Genomic DNA, 23234 nt, shown 5'->3' on the forward strand with positions numbered 1-23234 from the left:
TAACGTGTCCTGAATCCTGGGTGGCCACCCTGATGGTTACAAAGACAATGTGCCGTCCTTAATTTCCTCACTGGAGCATGATCGGAAGATGCGCGACTACAGGCGCACGCTGGTAGATGCGCTCCTGAGAGCATTCCCGACTGAAGCCGGGGGACAAGTGGAAGCACAAGGCAAAGGCAGGGGAGAAGGAAGAGGTCGCCAACGCAGCTGTGTCAGCGCCAGCACCTCAGAAGGCAGGGTTAGCATGGCCGACATGTGGATAAGCTTAGTCACCTCGCCGCAACAACCGGCCCCAACTGCTGATATGGAGCGTGTTAGCAGGAGACAGCATTTGAACAACATGGTGGAACAGTACCTGTGCACACAACTACACGTACTGACTGATGGTTCTGCCCCATTCAACTTCTGGGTCTCCAAATTGTCCACATGGCCAGAGCTTGCCCTGTATGCCTTGGAGGTGCTGGCCTGCCCTGCAGCCAGTGTACTCTCTGAACGTGTATTTAGCACGGCAGGAGGCTTCATTACAGACAGACGCAGCCTCATGTCCACAGCCAACGTAGAAAAGCTCACGTTCATTAAAATGAACCAAGCCTGGATCCCACAAGACTTGTCTGTACCTTGTGCAGAATAGACAACTTTAACAGCCTCAACCATCCATCCTTGTACTCAAGTGCACTTATTCAATTATTATTATTTTTTATATGTCCCAATATTTTCGGGGATATCCCTCAGTAAAAATGCAAAATAACACACATCTGTGTTGGCTACCTATTCCTCCATCGCCGCCGCTTCCACCTAGACCGCCATGTGAGCCTACACGACCACATCCACCCATTCACAGCCTCCTCAACCTCTTCCTCCTACATCATTCCAAATTTTTATTTTTTCAAGGTCTTTTATGTTTTTTTAATTCATTTTCCTATCCACATTTGTTTGCAGAGCATTTGCCATGCTCTTAAGCTCAATTTGCTGCCTTTTGCAGCCCTCTGGCTCTTCCCATGACATTTTTACAGCCATTTTAGTGCTCAAAAGTTCGGGTCACCAATTTTTTTTTCAAGTTTGGTGGAACCTGCCGAAACCAAACATCCAGGTGTCCGCTCAACTGTATTTAAGACCACTTGAAAAATGGCAAAAAATCATATTTTACATTGCTGGATCTTAACAAGGTTCCAAGTAGAGCTTCAACATGCAACTAGAAGAAATGAGAGTGAGACAAAACATTTTTGGAGCATTCAATTAATTGAAAATAGCGATTAACCACTTCAGCCCCGCTAGGTGAAACCCCCTTCATGACCAGAGCACTTTTTACACTTCGGCACTACACTACTTTCACCGTTTATCGCTCGGTCATGCAACTTACCATACAAATGAATTTTACCTCCTTTTCTTCTCACTAATAGAGCTTTCATTTGGTGGTATTTCATTGCTGCTGGCATTTTTACTTTTTTTGTTATTAATCAAAATGTAACGATTTTTTTTACAAAAAAATGACATTTTTCACTTTCAGCTGTAAAATTTTGCAAAAAAACGACATCCATATATAAATTTTTCGCCAAATTTATTGTTCTACATGTCTTTGATAAAAAAAAAATGTTTGGGCAAAAAAAAAAAAATGGTTTGGGTAAAAGTTATAGCATTTACAAACTATGGTACAAAAAAGTGAATTTCCGCTTTTTGAAACAGCTCTGACTTTCTGAGCACCTGTCATGTTTCCTGAGGTTCTACAATGCCCAAACAGTAGAAAAACCCCACAAATGACCCCATTTCGGAAAGTAGACACCCTAAGGTATTCGCTGATGGGCATAGTGAGTTCATAGAACTTTTTATTTTTTGTCACAAGTTAGCGGAAAATGATGATGATTTTATTTTTTTTATTTTTTCTTACAAAGTCTCATATTCCACTAACTTGCGACAAAAAATAAAAAATTCTAGGAACTCACCATGCCCCTCACAGAATACCTTGGGGTGTCTTCTTTCCAAAATGGGGTCACTTGTGGCGTAGTTATACTGCCCTGGCAATTTAGGGGCCCAAATGTGTGAGAAGTACTTTGCAATCAAAATCTGTAAAAAATGACCGGTGAAATCCGAAAGGTGCACTTTGGAATATGTGCCCCTTTGCCCACCTTGGCATCAAAAAAGTGTCACACATCTGGTATCGCCGTACTCAGGAGAAGTTGGGGAATGTGATTTGGGGGTCATTTTACATATACCCATGCTGGGTGAGAGAAATATCTTGGCAAAAGACAACTTTTCCCATTTTTTTATACAAAGTTGGCATTTGACCAAGATATTTTTCTCACCCAGCATGGGTATATGTAAAATGACACCCCAAAACACATTCCCCAACTTCTCCTGAGTACGGCGATACCAGATGTGTCACACTTTTTTGCTGCCAAGGTGGGCAAAGGGGCCCAAATTCCTTTTAGGAGGGCATTTTTAGACATTTGGATCCCAGACTTCTTCTCACACTTTCGGGCCCCTAAAAAGCCAGGGCAGTATAAATACCCCACATGTGACCCCACTTTGGAAAGAAGACACCCCAAGGTATTCAGTGAGGGGCATGGCGAGTTCCTAGAATTTTTTTTTTTTGCATAAATTAGCGGATATTGATTTTTTTTTTGTTTTTTTCTCACAAAGTCTCACTTTCCGCTAACTTAGGATAAAAATTTCAATCTTTCATGGACTCAATATGCCCCTCACGGAATACCTTGGGGTGTCTTCTTTCCGAAATGGGGTCACATGTGGGGTATTTATACTGCCCTGGCTTTTTAGGGGCCCTAAAGCGTGAGAAGAAGTCTGGAATATAAATGTCTAAAAATGTTTACGCATTTGGATTCCGTGAGGGGTATGGTGCGTCCATGTGAGATTTTATTTTTTGACACAACTTAGTAGAATATGAGACTTTGTAAGAAAAAACAAAAACAAACAAAAAATTTCCGCTAACTTGTGCCAAAAAAAATGTCTGAATGGAGCCTTACCAGGAGGGGGGGGGGGGGGGTGATCAATGACAGGGGGGTGATCACCCATATAGACTCCCTGATCACCCCCCTGTCATTGATCACCCCCCTGTAAGGCTCCATTCAGACATCCGCATGATTTTTTACGGATCCATGGATACATGGATCGGATCCACAAAACGCATGCGGACGTCTGAATGGAGCCTTACAGGGGGGTTATCAATGACAGGGGGTGATCAGGGTGATCAGGGTGATCACCCCCCTGTCAATGATCACCCCCCCTGTAAGGTTCCATTCAGACATCCGCATGATTTTTTACGGATCCATGGATACATGGATCGGATCCACAAAACGCATGCGGACGTCTGAATGGAGCCTTACAGGGGGGTTATCAATGACAGGGGATGATCAGGGTGATCACCCCCCTGTCACTGATCACCCCCCCTGTAAGGCTCCATTCAGACATCCGCATGATTTTTTACGGATCCATGGATACATGGATCGGATCCACAAAACGCATGCGGATGTCTGAATGGAGCCTTACAGGGGGGTTATCAATGACAGGGGATGATCAGGGTGATCACCCCCCTGTCACTGATCACCCCCCCTGTAAGGCTCCATTCAGACATCCGCATGATTTTTTACGGATCCATGGATACATGGATCGGATCCACAAAACGCATGCGGACGTCTGAATGGAGCCTTACAGGGGGGTTATCAATGACAGGGGGTGATCAGGGTGATCACCCCCCTGTCACTGATCACCCCCCCTGTAAGGCTCCATTCAGACGTCCGCATGATTTTTACGGATCCATGGATACATGGATCGGATCCGTAAAAATCATGCGGACGTCTGAATGGAGCCTTACAGGGGGGTGATCAATGACAGGGGGGTGATCAATGACAGGGGGTGATCAGGGAGTGTATATGGGTGATCACCCGCCTGTCATTGATCACCCCCTGTAAGGCTCCATTCAGACGTCCGTATGCTTTTTGCGGATCCGATCCATGTATCCGTGGATCCGTAAAAATCATACGGACGTCTGAACGGAGCCTGACAGTGGGGTGATCAATGACAGGGCGGTGATCAATGACAGGGGGGTGATCAGGGAGTTTATATGGGGTGATCATGGGTGATCAGGGGTTTATAAGGGGTTAATAAGTGACGGGGGGGTGTAGTGTAGTGTAGTGTGGTGTTTGGTGCGACTGTACTGACCTACCTGAGTCCTCTGGTGGTCGATCCTAACAAAAGGGACCACCAGAGGACCAGGTAGGAGGTATATTAGATGCTGTTATGAAAACAGCGTCTAATATACCTTTTAGGGGTTAAAAAATTCGGATCTCCAGCCTGCCAGCGAGCGATCGCCGCTGGCAGGCTGGAGATCCACTCGCTTACCTTCCGTTCCTGTGAGCGCGCGCGCCTGTGCGCGCGCGTTCACAGGAAATCTCGCGTCTCGCGAGAAGACGCGTATATGCGTCCAGGAGGAATAAAGCAACCACCTCCCGGACGCATATACGCGTACAGCGGTCGGGAGGTGGTTAAACTGAAACAGGCTGTTTTTCAGCTGATCCAAATTTTAGGACCACATGCCTTTAAAAGGCCAAATCTGTGCAAAGATGTGGATTCATTGTCATTTTCTGTCAGGTAGTCACACATTGTGATGGCAAAGGCACAAAACTCTCCTTTTTTGAACGTGGTCGGGTTGTTGAACTGCATAAGCAGGGTCTCTCACAGCGTGCCAACGTGGAAGTTCTTAAATGATCCTGAGGGTCATGGAACAAAAAAGTAAAGTGGAAGACCCACAAAAATGTCATCAGCACTGAGCCGGAGGATCCAATTTGCTGTTCATCGAGACACTGGACGATCCTCGACCCAAATTAAGGCCCTTACTGGTACTGACTGCAGCCCCATAACCATCAGACGGCATCTGAGACTGAAGGGCTTCAAAAACAAAAAATGTCTTCAAAGACCTCGTCTCCTTGAACGCCACAGAACTGCTTGTATGGACTTTGCAAGAGAGCACGAAACTTGGGACATTCAAAGGTGAAAGAAAGTTTTATTCTCTGATGAGAAAAAAATGTAACCTTGATGGTCCTGATGGTTTCCAACATTACTGGCATGACAAGCAGATCCCATCTGAGATGTTTTCTACGCGCCACAGTGGAGGGTGTGCCATAATGGTCTGGGGTGCTTTTTCCTTCAGTGGAACAATGGAACTTCAGGAAGTGCATGGGCGTCAAACCAGATGTTGCAGAGAGCATTCCTAATGACTGAGGGCCCTCGTCTGTGTGGTAACGACTGGGTTTTTCAACAGGACAACGCTACAATACACAATGCCCGCAGGACAAGGGACTTTTTCCAGGAGAATAACATCACTCTTTTGGCCTATCCTGCGTGTTCCCCTGATCTAAATCCAATTGAGAACCTTTGGGGATGGATGGCAAGGGAAGTTTACAAAAATGGACAACAGTCCCAGACAGTAGATGGCCTTCGTGCGGCCATCTTCATCACTTGGAGAAATGTTCCCACTCACCTCATGGAAACGCTTGCATCAAGCATGCCGAAACAAATTTTTTAAAGGGAACCTGTCACCTAGATTTTGGGTATAGAGCTAAGGACATGGGTTGCTAGATGGCCACTAGCACATCCGCAATACCCAGTCCCCATAGCTCTGTGAGCTTTTATTGTGTAAAAAGAATGATTTGATACATATGCAAATTACCCTGAGATGAGTTAGAGCTTGAAAATATGACTCTTCTCTGGTCACACAAGTAAGATATGACTCTTTTATGTAAATTTGCATAAAAAGCAGTAAGTAAAAAAAATGCATAATACTTCTTGAATTCGTCTGCAAATGAAATTAAAAGTGCAATTTATATGTTTAGGGTAACACAATGAACATTTAGAAAAGCTCAGTGAGGGTAGCATAGAAGGGGTGACAGGTTCCCTTTAAGTGATTAACAATAACAGCAGAGCTGCTCATTACTCATTACAGTTCATGTTTGGAAGTTGGATTTCTGTTTTGGGGGGGTTTCTTTTTTTTTTTGGAGGTGTGGTCCTAAACTTTTGATCAGCTGAAAAACAGCCTGTTTCAGTTTATTCGTTGTTTTTATTAAATTGAATGCTCAAAAAATGTTTGGTCTCACTCCCATTTCTTCTTGTTGCATGTTGAAGCTCTACTTGGACCTTGTTAAGACCCAGCCATGCTAAATATGATTTTTGCCATTTTTCAAGTGGTCTTAAACTTTTGATCAGGACTGTATATACACACACATACACACAATGCACAACTACCTCTAGCAAAAGATTTCTATACTGCAGAAATAACCCTAATAACACACCCCCTTCACCTCTCACACCAGCGTGCTGACCAATCAGGACACGGCGCTCCACATTCCGCCTGCACCGCCAACACCTGCGCGACGGCAAGCAGGTTGGAGCGCCACCATTTCTGTTCGTCAGTCCCAGCCGCCATTTCTGTTCGTCAGTCACAACACTATAGAGAGGAACCCCTGTCAGCAGTCTAATCCACCAGTCGCTACCAGCAGTCTCAGCACCAGCATTGAATTACTAGCAGTCTTCAGTAAGGGTGAAGAGGGGTGGTGACAAGTTGGGGGCACTGGCGTAGCTATAGGGGTCGCAGCAGTCGCAATTGCGACCGGGGGCCTACAGGGCCCTCTAAAGCCAGGAGAGCCACAGTAAAGCCGTACCTACCGGCGAACCCTGCGTGCACTGTGCAGGGCAGGCGAAGTGAGGAGGTCAGGAAGAGGAGTGAGCAGCTGTGTGCTGACCGGGTTTGGTTGCGACCAGTGGCGTAGGGATCGCTATAGCAGCCATAGCAATGGCTATGGGGCCCTACACCACTAGGGGCCCAGGCCGCCAGCTGGAGATAAAAAATAAATAAAAAATTCATGTGGCGAGTGGGTAGCGGTACGATAGGGGGCGGCCTCCCCCTTATCCCCCCCATCATTGGTGGCAGCGGCAGTTCCAATCTGAGTCCCAGCAGTGTAATGCTGGGGCTCCGATCGGTTACCATGGCAGCCAGTACGGTACTGAAATCCTGTCTGCCATGGTCAGTTAGTCAGCAGCATACTTACCTGTGCTGTGGCCGCCCGACGCTCCTTCTTGTAACTCGTCTCAGGTCTGTGCAGCGCATTGCTATAAGCATAAGCAATGCGCCACACAGACCTGTGATGAGTTACAAGAAGAAATAGCGTCGGGCGGCCACAGCGCATGTAAGTATGCTGCTGACTAACTGACCATGGCAGACAGGACTTCATTACACTGCTGGGACTCCGATTGGAACTGCCGCTGCCACCAATGTTGGAGGGGAATGTTGGGGGAGGGCGCACTGCCCACCAATGATTTTAATACTGGGGGGAGGGCACACTGCCCCCCCAATAATTTTTATACTGGGCAGGGGGGGGCACTGCCCACCAATGATTTTAATACTGGGGAGGTGGGGGCACACTGCCCACCAATTATTTTAATAGTGGGGAGGGCGCACTGCCCACCAATGATTTTAATAAAGGGGAGGGTGCACTATAAGGCATGGGGATCTTATCTGAGGTCTGATTGGGGGTCATTCATATTGGGGTCTGAGCTGAGGTGTTATCTGAGGTCTTATTAACATTGTGGATCTTATTGGGGCTGTCAGCTGAGGTCTGATTAACATTGGGGGTCTGATTGGTGGTCTATCCTGAGGTATAATGAAAAAGCGGAGAAAAAAGGCCTCACAGTCTCCCACACTCCTTCTGCGTGGCCAAGCCTGCCAGCATCCCTGAGGCCAAGCCTGCCAGCATCCCTGAGGCCAAGCCAGCCAGCACCCCTGAGGCCAAGCCAGCCAGCACCCCTGAGGCCAAGCCAGCCAGAACCCCTGAGGCCAAGCCAGCCAGCACCCCTGAGGCTAAGAGCCAGCCAGCACCCCTGAGGCTAAGCCAGCCAGCACCCCTGAGGCCAAGCCTGCCAGCACACCTGAGGCCAAGCCAGCCAGCACCCCTGAGGCCAAGCCAGCCAGCACCCCTGAGGCCAAGCCAGCCAGCACCCCTGAGGCTAAGCCTACCAGCACCCCTGAGGCTAAGACTGCCAGCACCCCTGAGGCTAAGACTGCCAGCACCCCTGAGTCTTCAGAACTGTAAGTAGATTATATATAAGGGGAGCTTATAATATGAAAGAGACAAATTAATAAAATATATATATTTTTTTGCTATGGGGCCCAGTCATTTCTAGCTACGCCCCTGGTTGGGGGTGTATACTTGCACAGACTCACTCTATCCAATCAGTGCTGCCATTGTCAGCCTGTGCAGGGACACCCCCACAACTGGTTACTATCCCTCTGTACCCTTACTGAAGGCTAATTGCAAATCATCCATAACTTCTAGTAGAACTAATAAAGGAATGGCACAGCATAGAGTCATAAGAATAGAGGCTCCAGAATTGTTATTACATGTAAAATGCAAGTAGCTATTAAAACAAACATGTCAGGAGTGGTGACCCTCTGCAACTTTACACTTGTCCCTCCCTGAGTTGTCTCTTCTTACTCCTGAACAATATAAAGTCCTTAATTACCAGTCAAATACACATAGGGGGTCATTTATGAAATCAGATATTTCAGTTTTGTGGTGTAAAAAGTCGCAATTTCCTTGGCAACTGCGCCATTTTTGTGACATACAGTATTGTGATCCCAGCTACTTTTCACAGTGGTCTAAAGAAATGCCCCTATGTGAAAAGATTAACTGCTTATCTAGACCTGATTTTCTGTGACAGATTTTCAGTTCCACCATATAATTAATATTTGCCTTTTTATAGGACCAACTTCCTAGAAGGACATTTTTCAATACAATTTTGAATTCTCATCTTGGAGTTTCACTTTTTGAGTTCACTTTACAAGAAATAAAATATAAGTGATAAAAACAAAAACAAAGCTGTGAAATGCTAGGTTTAACTTCCATCGTGTAAAAGTATATATTGCACTGCTTTAGATGAGGATTATTAAACTTGTCAATTATGATGTAATATAATACCTTTGGCAACACATCCATATCTCCAGAGCCTGTAAGGAGGAAAAAGAGGAAAGTCAAGAAGCATAGGTGAAAAATCAAAATCTAGAACATGTTACTTCACTAAAGTATCGGGATCAAGGTCACTAAAACTTCTTTCAAAAGGGTAGGATGTTTTATTCCAACTTTCACAAATGTTCTTCAAATGGCATTATCGTAAATTTACTAGTATACGTTATAAGCCCATTAATGCCATTGTCACCCACCACCTTGTGTACTACAGTTAACTGCCCTTGTCCACACAGTGCTCCGATCCCAACATGTCACTGATGGAGGAGCATGTGGCCAGAGCCAACTATCAACAGCCTCCATTGAATGACACAGCACATAGCACTATGTGTCCGCTAATCACCCACGCAGCCCTGTTTGGTGGTACAGTCAGCTCCACTGACCAGACATGGTCACTCGCTAATTGAATAACAATGTGCATGGTACTGTGTATGCGCTAATTACCCAGGTGACACTTAAAAATGTGCGAACATCAGACTGACTCAACCCTGACACCTAGAAAAAATGATCCACGAAAAGCATGTTAATTAATGATCTGCATGTGTAGTAAGTTTCATCAACATAGCATAGTGCTTCAGTTATCATCCCAACCCATAGAATACAGACATGATAAACTTCAGCACTCCATACATTAAATACATCAGTGCATATTTTTTATTAAGATTTTATTAAGGCAATTCACAAAAGATGTTTGGGTCAAAATGAGCTTTTCAAACACTATTGCCATTGGTGATACAGTGGAGAAATGTCTGCTGCTGGTGAAGGATGAATATCACCATGGAGAAATTGAGGGTTGAGGATCTGCAGTTAGACTCATGGCCACTAGGTGTCATTATATCACCACAGTATGCAGCATCCTCCAGTACCTTTATTTGGATGTTATTTCATGACATTTATTTTCTCTTGGGATTTGAAATAACCCTATTACTATAACTCTTTCCTGTTTGGAATGTTTTCTTCCCTATGATTGCTTTAAGAAGACACAAGTAAATCTTGCAAAAAAGAATCCATGTTAGATATTATGCAGTGATCTTTCATGTTGTGATGTTACGTTTTAGAAATATGTATACATTGTACAGATTACTTCTATTTGGATATATGTAGATAACATTTATGCTGCATTTCCTCCATAGTTTTGATTATTATGCGTAATACTCTATGGTAAAAAGTTACATGCTGGCATATATTATTGAATACCATTTTGGTTCTTTTTTTTTCTGATTATAAATACAAAGGGGAGATTTATCAAGCTGGTGTAAAGTAGAACTGGCTTAGTTTCCCATAGCAACCAATCAGATTCCATTTTTAATTTTCTAAAGGAGCTCTGAAAAATGAAAGGTAGAATCTGATTGGTTGCTATCGACAATAAACCAGTTCTACTTTACACCAGTTTGATAAATCTTCCCCGAAGTTCAAAAACATGAACATTTCATGAATGTACCTACCTAACGATCCATTCATATGATGAGGTTCCATTGCACCCATTCCTCCCATTGGGCCATCAGGACCAGGGCCCATTGGGAACTAAAAAAACAAACAAACCCTGGTCACAAACATCGGTCACAACACAAATTGTAGTGCAGCATCACATAAGACAATTTTAGAAGTTGCAGTGCACAACCTTGATAACTATAATGAGCTACTGCCTTCAGACCTGCACCACCTTTATTTTACTGGTTCGCTGGAGTCTCAGAGGTTTGAGTTTCACCACAAATGTGTAACTCCCCTCAAAGCATTCAATGATTTTTGCAAAAATATATCCAAATTTACCCTTATTAGCCTCAATGTTAAGTACCCATGGCCCACAAAGTAATTTATACGTCACCAACTAAATTCAATTTCAAATTTAGGTACATTTTAATGATTATGGACAGCATGGTAGCCCAGTGGCTAGCTGAAAGTTGAGGTCCAATGTTCAGAACCAAATGTATTCCGTAAGTGCTCAGAACTGCACTGAACCATCCCAGGTACCTGTTCTGGCATTCATTGTATGCTGGTCCTGTCTTCATTACTTTCACAGTGGAAGATCTGAATCTTAAGTTGACCATACACATTAGATTAATATCAGCTGAACATGCTGATTTGGGCGGGCGCAGATGGCCATATAGTGTGTATGGTGTTATCCCCACTTTTCACCCCCAGGTAGTATTGGACTGTTGAGTTTTAAAATGCCTAACTCTTTTGTTCTTAGTGGAGATAAGCTGCTATCAGAAGTCTCTGTCAATGCTTTTAAGTGGTTATCTAACCCCTATAATGACCCTTCCCTTCGCACGCGCCACAATATGCGGGCCCCTGGGTATACATTATACTTACCTGCTCCCTGGCACCCACATATCTCTGGATCCCTGCACGGTCGCCACTGCATCTCTCCATTGCTTGGACGAAAACATCCGGCGACGAGGGGAGAAGCCAATAGCAAGCGTCGGGGACGAGCCTCCTTAGAATCGGGGGTGACAAAGGAGAAGCAGCGATGGCCATGCGGGGATCAGGAGCGACACAGATGCCAGGGAGCAGGTAAGTATAATTATACCAGGTTCAAATACTATGCTTTCCCTTTAAGTGCAAGGATGTGGTGTGTTATACAGCAATTCATTACTACTAATGTCCATTAGGACTATATTACACCTATTGATCCTGCACCTACCTAATTAACTAAGACTTAACTTTTATTGATTATTGCTAATATGACTTATGTAAATAACTAAATTATTAAAACTCCCAGTAATCACTGGCCTTAACGTATCACTTGAATTGCCCTGTCAGGATGTCACCTGACCAGGTTACCTTCTACTAGGTAGATACACACTAGTGCCGATCTGGCTGCGCGCTGCCAGTATAGTGTGTGGGCACTTTGTGATTTCTTGACACTTTATTACTAAGCCACAGTGATAAACTGTTTTAAAATTAGAGCTTCACGCTGCCCCGTGTGCTGGCGTCTTCAGGGGTTAGGGTGACAGTTTATTTTAACTACAGATCTATGAATATGCTGGAGCTATGTAAATGAGTAATAAAGATAAATTATTGTAATAACCTGCACCACCGAGACTACTAGAATAAAGTATTATAGCAACCTGCACCACCCATATTGGGTACATGGCGACTGAAAAGTTGCACAACATTTTCTGTAATGATGGTCAATAGTGTCGCACTGCGACATGCTGCGACTGTGACTAAACAGTCACACAAAATCTATCCAGGTTGGATTTTTGTGCGACTGTTGCATCACAGTCGCAGCATATCAAGTCTCATGTCACAGTGTGACACTACTGACTATAACTAAGGATCTCGGAGCTGCAGCGCCAAGAAAGGACAAGTCCCTACTCGGCTTGGCTGCAGCTCCGTAAACCTCAGCGCTGCCTCCCATTAAGATCATCAGAGATAGAGATACTGTGGCCATGGGCAGGTTTTTGGTGAAATTCTGGCGTGGATGTCTGCGCCAAAATTCCACCTCAAAAGCCTGCTATGTGGAGTTACTAGTAGAATAAATGATTGTAATATTCTGTTCTATGCTAGTAGAATAAATTATTATAATGACCTGGAAAAAGCATCGGCCTCTCTGATAGCCAGGACCGCGGAAGTGCACATAGGCCGCCGCTTTTTCCTATAGTGTTCAGGCATGGCCACCGCTGCTGGATTGCAGGGTGGTCATAACCCCTAGATATGAGCAATGTACTGTATATTGTGACGGAAAAATTAATCCAGCCAGCAAAGCAGGCAATATGGATAATAACAATACATTAGTAAGTGCCTTGTTTTATCTTTCTCTACATCATAAATACCAGTTGCCAAAACTTGCAATTGAAATTAAATCATCAACTGACAAGTGTGTTGTACTTGAGCTTACCCTAAGGCTAGTTTCAGACAAGTGTTTTCTTTCGTGGAAACACGCTATATGGGTGAGCAGTATGGTATTTCCCAGCCTGAATGCTGCTCATGGGAAGAGAACTCTCAGCATTGTAATGATTTATGATGCTGTGAATTCCAGTCTTACCACCGATCTAATGAACTGTTAGCACAGCTTTATGCGATAGCAGTAGTCATGAGCAGCATAGGCAATATTCGTTTTCGCGATATTTCGTGAATTTGTTCGCATAATATTCGCAATAAATTCACAAATTATCGAATTCGTGATCTCCAGTCATTATTTTTGCGATTGCGCAAATCGGCACTAATGATGCGCTTATTTTTTGCGCAATACATGCAACTTCACATTTTATCAGGTCTGAGTAGACATTGGTGCACTAAGTATTGTTGTGACATCACACCACTATGTCTATAGCATGTATGTATGGACAGCAGAGAAACAGCAATTCCTATCAAACTACCTAAAACTCTGCACTGGAACCTATCAGCTACACTATATCCCTATCTAACCTACACTGACTATCTCCCACTATCTATATAATATATACAGTGCTGCCCATAATTATTCATACCCCTGGTAAATTTTTACTTAAAGTTACTTTTATTCAACCAGCAAGTAATTTTTTGACGGGAAATGACATAGGTGTCTCCCAAAAGATAAAAAGATGATGTACAAGAGGCATTATTGTGGGAAAAAAACATTTCTCAGCTATTATTTACATTTGAACAAAAAGTGTCCAGTCCAAAATTATTCATACCCGTTTCAATAATCAATAGAAAAGCCTTTATTGGCTATTACAGCAATCAAACGCTTCCTATAATTGCAGACCAGCTTTTTGCATGTCTCCACAGGTATTTTTGCCCATTCATCTTTAGCAATGAGCTCCAAATCTTTCAGGATGGAGGGTCTTCTTGTCATCACCTTGATCTTTAGCTCCCTCCACAGATTCTCAATTGGATTCAAGTCTGGACTCCAAAACGTTAATGTTGTTGTCTGCTAACCATTTCTGAAATGTCCACTGGTGCCCAAGGCCAAGTTTCTTTTCAGACTGCCTGATGTTGTCATTGAGAATCCTCATGTATTGCTCTTTTTTAATGGTGCCGTTTACTGTGATTAGGTTCCCTGGTCCATTGGCTGAAAAACACCCCCAAAGCATTAGGTTCCCACCACCATGTTTGACAGTGGGGATGGTGTTCTTTGGGTTGAAGGCTTCTCCTTTTGTACGCCATATGAAGGAAACATCATTGTGACCAAACTATTCAATTTTTGTTTCATCTGACCATAAAACAGAAGTCTTCTTCTTTGTTCAGATGAGCTTTTGCAAAGGCCAAGCGAGCTTTTGTGTGCCTTTTCTGGAGAAGTAGAACCCAGCAGTGTGAAGTGTCCGTTGGATTGTCTGCCTTGAGATATTGCCACCAGCAGAGACCAAATTCACCAGGATGGCCTTGGTAGTGATCCTTGGATTCTTTATCACCTCTCTAACTATTCTCCTGGCCAGCACAGGTGTCACTTTTGGCTTCCGACCATGTCCTCAGAGATTTTCCACAGTGTGGAACATCGTGTATTTTTTTGCTCAAATGTAAATAAAAGCTGAGAAATGTTTTTTTTTTTCCCACAATAATGCCTCTTGTCTATCGTCTTATTATCTTTTGGGAGACACCTCCCGTCAAGAAAATTACTTGCTGGTTGAATAAAAGTAACTTTAAGTCAAAATTTGATGGGGTATGAATAATTATGGGCAGCACTGTATATATGAGCTCACTAACTAATGTAATTGGATAGGGAATAGGATCCAGATGAAAGCACAGAGCACAGCAATGTCACTGCTCTCTTTCTCAGAACTGCAAAAAACCCAGCAGAAAATGGCTGCTGGGTAGGCAACTTTCCTATTGGTTGCTAGGGATGTTGCTAAGCTCAAAGGTATTGCAGCCTTCTCATTGGCCCACAAGCAAGAAAGAAGGTTACTGATGAAAAAAAAAAAATCTTGAATATTTACGATTACGAAGATATAGCATTATATTCTAGATCTTTGCGAATTCTAGAAGTGTCGATATTCGCAATTCGAATATTTGCGATCAACACTAGATAACAGTTCACTTCACAGGAGAAGCAAATACCATTTCACTCACAGAGTGTGTTTCCCGGGAAGAACATGCTCATCTGAAACTACATATTGACTAAGGGTACATTCACGTGTGACAAATCCACAACAAAGTCTGCCTGATTTACATGTGGATTTGTCGCAGATTTTGCTGAAGATTTGCCACTGATTTCACAGTTTTTCATTGCTGCAGCATGAAGGTCATTTTACTTTGCTGAATTTTTTCTGGTAGCAAATAGATAGGATTTTCCAGATCATTTTGTCATGATCACAAATAATGGAGTATTCTAGCATGAATTTATATATCAAATAACATTTCAAGTACATTGTCACTGTTCTTTACATTTACTTACATTTGGCCTGCTTCCGCCAGGTCCTATGGGATTCATCATTGTGTACATGTTCTCACTGGAGTTTGTAGAGTCTGCAAAAAAAACAAAAACAAAAGAAACACATAAAAATAAGCAAACATATGCTACATGATATTCATTGTACAGTTATGCATTTTTCTAATATTCTTTCTATTCAGTGGCAGAAACCAGAGATCTTAAAAATGGTGAGCAATTAACATACACAGTGTAAGGCCTCAGGCATACGGACGTTGTTTGGCCATTATGTGGATTGGGGACCACAATTTGCGGCCGGGACGTATGGAGACCCATTCAACTTGGAAGGGTCTGTGATCTATCCGCACCTCAAAAAAATAGAACATGTTCTATTTTTTTGCAGTGCGGAGGCACGGACAGAAACACCACGGAAGCACTCCTTAGTTCTTTTGTTGGGGTTCTGTGCCTCTGTTCCGCACCGAAGCTCCGACTTAAATGGGTCCACAACCGTGATGCAGGGAGCACACGGCCGGCACCCGCATATTGCGGACCCACTGTTTGCGGGCCGCAATACGGCCACGGCCGGGCAACAGCCGTGTGCATGAGGCCTAACAGAAAGTATCAAAACCTTTCATTATTCAATGATTAAACTTTATTTACATAACACAAAAAATGCCTGTTTTTTCCAGGAATTATTTTTTTTACAACAAAAAAAACAGACAGAGGTTTAAGTCAATAGGAAATTTATAAACAAACCATGATACGAATAGTGCATTTTTTGTGTATTTTTCTTGCAATTTATATTTTGGGTCAATAGCGTTATTACAAAGTGCAACATCCTGGGGATATGGAGTTTCAGGTGTTTTCCCTATAAGACGCATTGACATTTCCCCCTACTTTTTGGGAAAAAAGTGTGTCTTAGTCTACATTCACACAACCGTACGTTTTTGGGGTCCCTTTGGCATCTGTATTGCATAATTTTTTTTTGCAGATCCATTGTAACAATGCCTACCCTTGTCCGCAAAACGGACAAGAATAGGACATGTTCTATTTATTTTGCGGGGCTACAGAACGGACATATGAATGCACATTTTTTGCGGACTCACTGAAATTAATGGGTCCTCATCCAATCCGCAAAAAAAAAAAAACAACGGAATGGACGTGGAAACAAAATAGGTTTGTGTGAATATAGCCTTATAGGGTGAAAAATATGGTGTATATATATATAAGAGAAAAAGAAAATCAGTGAAGAGCCCATGTACAGTATATGTAAATTGATACCATGATATATTATCAACTATGATATCCACAGTTGGTCTGCCATAAAAGGAAACTCTCTCAATATAATATGTGCTTTTATTTTTGTTTGCCTTGTTGCTGAAGCTTCAGTGAATGTCCTATTAATCAGACTCCATGTGGCTGCCACCAAGACAACCCTATTCACATGAATAGAACTTTTAAAATGTTTAATCAAAGAAGTTTGTTCATAAAATATTGTGTGTGCGAAAATACATAATTAATATGTCTAGTAAGTATATATAGGGGCATGAAAATTATGAACTAACATATATGAAATTAGGTAATAAACAGAAAAATGTTAAACAAACCAGAATATGATTTAGATTTTAGATTCTTCAAAGTAGCATTTTCTGCTTTGATGGCATTCTCTCGGCTTAATGAGGTAGTCACCTGGAATGTTTTTCAATTAACAGGTATGTCTTGCCAAGGGTTAATTTGTGGAATTGTTGCCTTTGTAATGTGTTTGAGACCATCAGTTATGTTGTGCAGAGGCAGAATTTGTACACAGCTCCATACACAGTTTAGTCATATTTGACTACTGTTCTAGTTCACATCATTGCAAGAACCAATCAACTCAGCAAAGGGAAACAACAGTCCTTTATTACTTTAAGACACGAAGGTCAGTTGATCTGGAAAATTTCCAGAACTTTTGACGGTATCCTCAACTACAGTAAAGAAAACCATCAAACACTATGATGATACTTGTTCTTATGATGACCGCCCCATGAAAGAAAGACCATGAGCTACCACTGCTGCAAAAGATTAGTTCAGAAACCACAAATTAGCAGCAACTTAATTTAGAGGCTCCATAAATGCTTTTACAGGGATCAAGTACATCAACAGTTCAGAGAAGGCTGAGAATCAGGCCTTTATGGTTGAATTGCTGCTGAGAAGTCTTTACTAAGGAACAATAATAAGAAGATAATAACTTGGGCAAAGAAACACACGAAATGGATATTAGACCAGTGAAAAATCTGTACTTTGGTCTGATAAGGATGGTTTCTACATGACAATGACCATTTTAAGCTCTGTCAACGGCCATTCTAAGCTGAATGTGCCTGCACTTGTCAGACTGTAGCTGATACACAACTTAAAGGGGTTGTGTCTCTTCAGCAAATAGCATTTATCAGGAGGGAAAGTTAATACAAAGCACTTATTAATTGTATTAACTTTCTCTACATGATAAATGCCAGTTGCTGAAGTGACACGACCCCTTTAAGGCCTGACAAGTACCCGCTTGGGAGGCTGGCTGGGAATCCCAGGTTGACTTCGCTGCTAAAGGAGGTGATGATGGTAAACTAAAAGAATTCAAAAAGGGCCAGGATGTATTTCTGGAGTGTAATAATATTACACATTATAATTACTAGAGTTCTGGAGATGGGTCGTTGATCCAGGGAGTTAGTTATTCTGATTGCCTGATTGAAGTCGGGAAATAATTTTTCACCTAAAATGAGTAAAATTGGCTTCTACCTCATTGGATTTGTGTGCCTTCCTCTGGATCAACACGTCTCCAGGCTATATAAGGACTATCTGACCAAGAAGGAGAGTGATGGAGTGCTGAGTTAGATTATATTGCCTCTACAAGCGCCTGACCTTAACTCAATTAAGATAGTTTGGGATTGGACCGCAGAGTGAAGAAAAAGCAGCCAACAAGCGCTCAGCACCTCTGGGAACGCCTTCAAAACTGTTGAAAAACCATTCTATGTGACTACCTCATGAAGAGGATTGAGAGAATGCCAAGAGTATGCAAAGCTGTCATCGAAGCAAGCAAGGCTTCTTTGAAGAATCTAGAAAAAAAAACATTCTGGTTTAATCCTTTTTTGTTGAGATATGCCCCCATTATCTGATAGGTGCAAGTCCTACTGCTGTGACCCGCACCTATATCGATAATGGAGCCCCGAAAGTGGGGGAGGGCACATTGCACATGCGCAGCCACCCTCCATTCATTTCTATGGAGCCGCCGAAAATAGCTGTGCGCTGTCTCGGCCATTTCCATTGGGCCCATGGAAGTGAATGGGAGCGGTGGCCAGTCATGTGTGGTGTGCTCTTATTCACTTCCATGGGGAGAGCGCTTGGTGGTGGCCAGACTGGAGTCCTCCAACCACCACTTTGCGGGGCTCCCGCACCTATAAGACAATGGGGGCATATCCTAGTGAGACAACCCCTATAATTCCATATATGTTCAATCATAATTTTTATGTCTTTAATAGGAATCTACATATATTTTTTTGTTTTTTTATTTTTTTTATTGGTACGTAAAATGCTGACAAGACTCCCTATTTCATGACTAACTTAATTCCTTCCTGCTTCTGTTTTCTGTCCTTGGTAACCTTATTTCTCCAGACACATCCAATAGATGGAAGGAATTGTTTTCTGGCCAAAATATCAACTATGAGAACATGGAAATGCTTTGGGAAGACGAGTCTTACTGTTGTCTGGGACAGACTGTGGAGATTAAGCCTTGTCAGTGATCTCTTGGCTTTGTGTACCTGAACAATCCACTCTTAACATAATTATTGTTCAAGTGCCAAGCTGGAAACAAAGATGAATACAGTAGTAAATTAATTACAGTCGTGAAAAGTACTAAAAAACTTGGACAAATTCTACAGTCGTGGCCAAAAGTTTTGAGAATTGCATAAATATAGAAAATTGGAAAAGTTGCTGCTTAAGTTTTTATAATAGCAATTTGCATATACTCCAGAATGTTATGAAGAGTGATCAGATGAATTGCATAGTCCTTCTTTGCCATGAAAATTAACTTAATCCCAAAAAAACCTTTCCACTGCATTTCATTGCTGTCATTAAAGGACCTGCTGAGATAATTTCAGTAATCGTCTTATTAACTCAGGTGAGGATGTTGACAAGCACAAGACTGGAGATCATTATGTCAGGCTGATTGGGTTAAAATGGCAGACTTGACCTGTTAAAAGGAGGGTGATGCTTGAAATCATTGTTCTTCCATTATGGGCAGGGCTAAAACGTACTAGACGTGGGTAAGGCATGCCAAACCTGACCTATGGCTGAGTTGTGCCGGGAGCCATGTGCGTGGGTAGGCCTGAAGAGGGCGTACCCTGTTGGAGTGTGTGAAAAAAGGGAGGGAGGGAGGGGTAAGTGAGACACACCGCCTGTGGGAAGGTATTGGAGGGAATATATAGGGAGCTACGCCCCGCCCACAAACACAGGCTGAAATCAGCCTTAATACTTATGGGCAGGGCTAAAACGTACTAGACGTGGGTAAGGCATGCCAAACCTGACCTATGGCTGAGTTGTGCCGGGAGCCATGTGCGTGGGTAGGCCTGAAGAGGGCAAAAAGACAAGTACACTCCATTGGTGAGAACCTGTTTATTCGTATGCTTCCAGTTTATGTACTATAACGCCAATGACTGAAAAGCCTGAGATATCTCCCTGTGTGGGTTCGGAATATATCTGTTGAAGCATGATGACCGCCAACGCCCCATGGAACGGATGACATGGGCAGGGACCTGGTGTTGTGACGCAGATGAAGCCGCCCCTATACGGAACGAATGACCCGAGATGGTACTTGGATCATATCCGAGGCCTGTCGCTAGGGAACGTATGTGGGACGTGAATTGGACGGATGAGAGGGGCTTGCCATTAAAGGGGAGGAGAGGACTATTAGGAGGAGTTGACTGTAACTGTGACAGCAGTTTATTTAGGATACGGACTGGGCACCATTTACTATGAGTGGGGAAATATTTAACCTCCGAGGGTGGCCCTGTCTGGTTTGTTTTGGTTAGAGGTAGGCTGAGTATGAAATGGTCGTTGTGCCACGCCAACTGGTCTTTGCGGAGGCAGCCTTGCCCCGGAGGGCTGCCGGTAAATTCCCCTGGCCGGAGAAAGCCATAGAAGCTTAAAAACATGGCCGCTTGTATTATCATGCTGGAAAAGGGCCCAAAAGGATGACCATCTAACGCAGAGGACAGATCCCTGAATAGCTCGGGAGACACCGGTTGTCTGCGGGGGGGAGTTTGTTTGACGGTTTTTTGGATTCCCCTGAGGGCCGCCTTGATGGCCTGGTTCGAAAATATGGAGGAACGACCCGGATTACTGAGCATGAAGTGGTGTTGAAGGCCTGCTAGATATAACTTGATGGAACTATGTGAGATATTGAGTTGGGAATGACAGAAAGCTATGAACGCCAGTAAGTACAACGTTTCGTCATGGGCGCCCTGGGGGTGAAGGCGTCTGAACCTGTCGAAGGCTTTCAATCCGGCTCTATAATTCCTGGCCGTGTTTGGGGCTAGCGACTGGTTTATGAGGCTTTTCGCTGTCGAGATGAGTGACTCTAGTCCATCGTTAGAGTGTTGTGCGATGGGATTGAAGCACCCGTGGGATCTGCGTCGGGCATCTCCTGAAAAAAACCCGAAAATTTTGATCTAGACAGTGCATCTGCTGCTGTGTTACTAAGCCCCTGAATATGTTCCCCTGAAAAACGAAAGTTGAAGGAAAGGGACAGCCAAACTAACCTGCGTAACAGTGACATGATTTTTGGAGACTTAGCCCTTTGTTTGTCCAGGATGTCGACTAACGCCTGGCTATCCGTGACAAAAAGGACGGAGGAATTGGCCCACTGGTCACCCCAAACTTGGGCCGCTGCCACTATGGGATATAGTTCAATGAGGGGGGATGATTTTAATGCTTCTATATCGGATCTTATTTCTGGGGGCCATCTGCCCGCGAACCAATGATTGCCAAAGATAGCAGCGAACCCAACTGACCCTGCTGCGTCCGAAAAAATGATGGGCGAGCGTGAGGTTCGGGGAGGGATGAATAAAGAAATGCCGTTCCAGTTTGACAAAAAGGAATTCCACATGGATAGATCTGCTCTGGCGTGACTATCTAAAAAAATGGAGCTGTCCTGATCCTGAGCTTCGGGGAGGAGTTGCAGCATCCTTGACATGAATGCTTTCCCTTGCGGCATGACCCTGGTCGCAAAATTAAGCATCCCTAAAAGAGACTGGAGTTCGGTTTTGGTGATGGAGTTGCTTAGCACCGCTCTATTCATGGCTGACCGAATCTTGATTAATTTCTCAGAAGGGAGCCTGGCCTCCATGCGGACTGTGTCCAAGATAATGCCCAGAAAGGTGACTTGTGGAGCTGGCCCTTCTGTTTTGTTCTGAGCTAACGGGACCTGTAACTGACTAAATAACTCCTTCAGAGTGTTTAATGCGGTTGGGAGGGGACGCTGTTTCTCAATAATCAAGAAGTCATCCAAGTAATGGATGACCATTGGCAAACCCCCGTGGTGAACCAATATCCAGTGAAGAGCTTGAGCTAGCTGATCAAAAAGCCAAGGACTGCTTTTGCAACCGAACGTGAGACGGTTGGCAAAATAAAACTTATTGGACCATCTGATGCCATAAAAACCCCAGAGCTGTGGCTGAATGGGCAGTAGCTTAAAGGCGTCAGCTATATCCGCTTTGGTGAGCCAAGAACCCTTGCCTGAGAGCAAAATGAGCTGGATTGCTTGATCAATGGAAGAGTATCTCATTGAGAATTCGTCTGAAGGGATCAGAGAATTCAGGCTAGGAGTGGACGAAGCATGTGGAGCAGACAAATCATAGATCAGACGTTTTTTATTAGATGACTGTTTTGATACAATACCGATGGGATTGATGCGCCAGTGTTGAAAGGGAACGTCGGAGAAGGGGCCTAGCAAGAAACCTTTGGCGACCTCTGCTAGGATCAATGTGTTAACTGCCTCTGGATCCTGACTGGCTGACATTAGGTTAGGACCCTCCCAGTTACTTTGGGGAAGAGAAATTAACCCTGTGTGAAACCCTTGGCGGAAACCGGATATCAGGGATTCAGTGAATGCTCGATCAGGGTGGTCGGCTAGGAGAATCGACAGTAGTTCGACATTGATGTCGGTTAGTCATGGTTGTTGTGAGGTTTTCCTAGGGCACGAGGAGCGAGGATGAGCTCTGAAACACAACGAGCAGATGTGCAAAGCCCGACATGCGTTGAAGGCACAGCTCCCCAGATTAAAGTTGTTGCACAACTGGCTTTTGCCGAGGTAAACTATGGGCCGGCCTAATTTGTCCACTGAACTGGAATTGCCCTGACTGCCGGAGGGGCCGGGCCATGGACCTTGTGGCGTGTTAAGACTGTAGTTTGGGCACCAATCCGTTGTATGAAATATAGACTGGCAGTTTGAGCAGGTGGGGGCCCTGAGCCCCGCGAAGTGCCGGCAGAATAGCTCAGTATCCATCTCCGCCCAATTGGTGACAAACTGGAACTGGGAGAGCGCTGCTGCTGCTTTGGCGGAGAAGGACCGGTGATAATCGTAGAATGCTGATCCACCATATTTCTGGCCCAGGTCGGTGACCCGGTAAAGGTATCTATCCAATTCCTCCCTTCTGTCAGGCTGGGCTGAGCAGACCACATCCCTATAAACACTGAAGGCCAGGACAAATTCCGGGATGGACAGCTTCCTACTGAGACGTGCATCTTTGGCTTTCATGACTATTGATACGTCCCCACAGTTGATCACGCGGTTCTCTGCAACATCATGGGATGCAATGAGGATGGAAGCTAGGTTTATGTCCTTGCCTGCCACTATATCTTTTTTGAGACTTTCTGGTAGGAAGTGGGAT

General features: G+C 43.8%; 1 protein-coding gene across 1 annotated transcript in view; it reads right to left on the reverse strand.

Annotated features, from left to right (window-relative positions):
* LOC122920408 (single-stranded DNA-binding protein 3-like) overlaps positions 1-23234 on the reverse strand; it is a 443360-nt gene that overhangs the window by 15286 nt on the left and 404840 nt on the right. Inside the window, exons 14-16 of the mRNA XM_044269882.1 lie at positions 15346-15416; positions 10472-10550; positions 8982-9010 (exon numbers count right to left, since the gene is read on the reverse strand). Coding sequence (XP_044125817.1) covers positions 8982-9010; positions 10472-10550; positions 15346-15416 — 179 coding nt within the window. The remainder of the gene's footprint in view (positions 1-8981; positions 9011-10471; positions 10551-15345; positions 15417-23234) is intronic.

This window comes from Bufo gargarizans, chromosome 1, assembly GCF_014858855.1.
Source record: "Bufo gargarizans isolate SCDJY-AF-19 chromosome 1, ASM1485885v1, whole genome shotgun sequence".
NCBI lineage: Eukaryota > Metazoa > Chordata > Amphibia > Anura > Bufonidae > Bufo > Bufo gargarizans.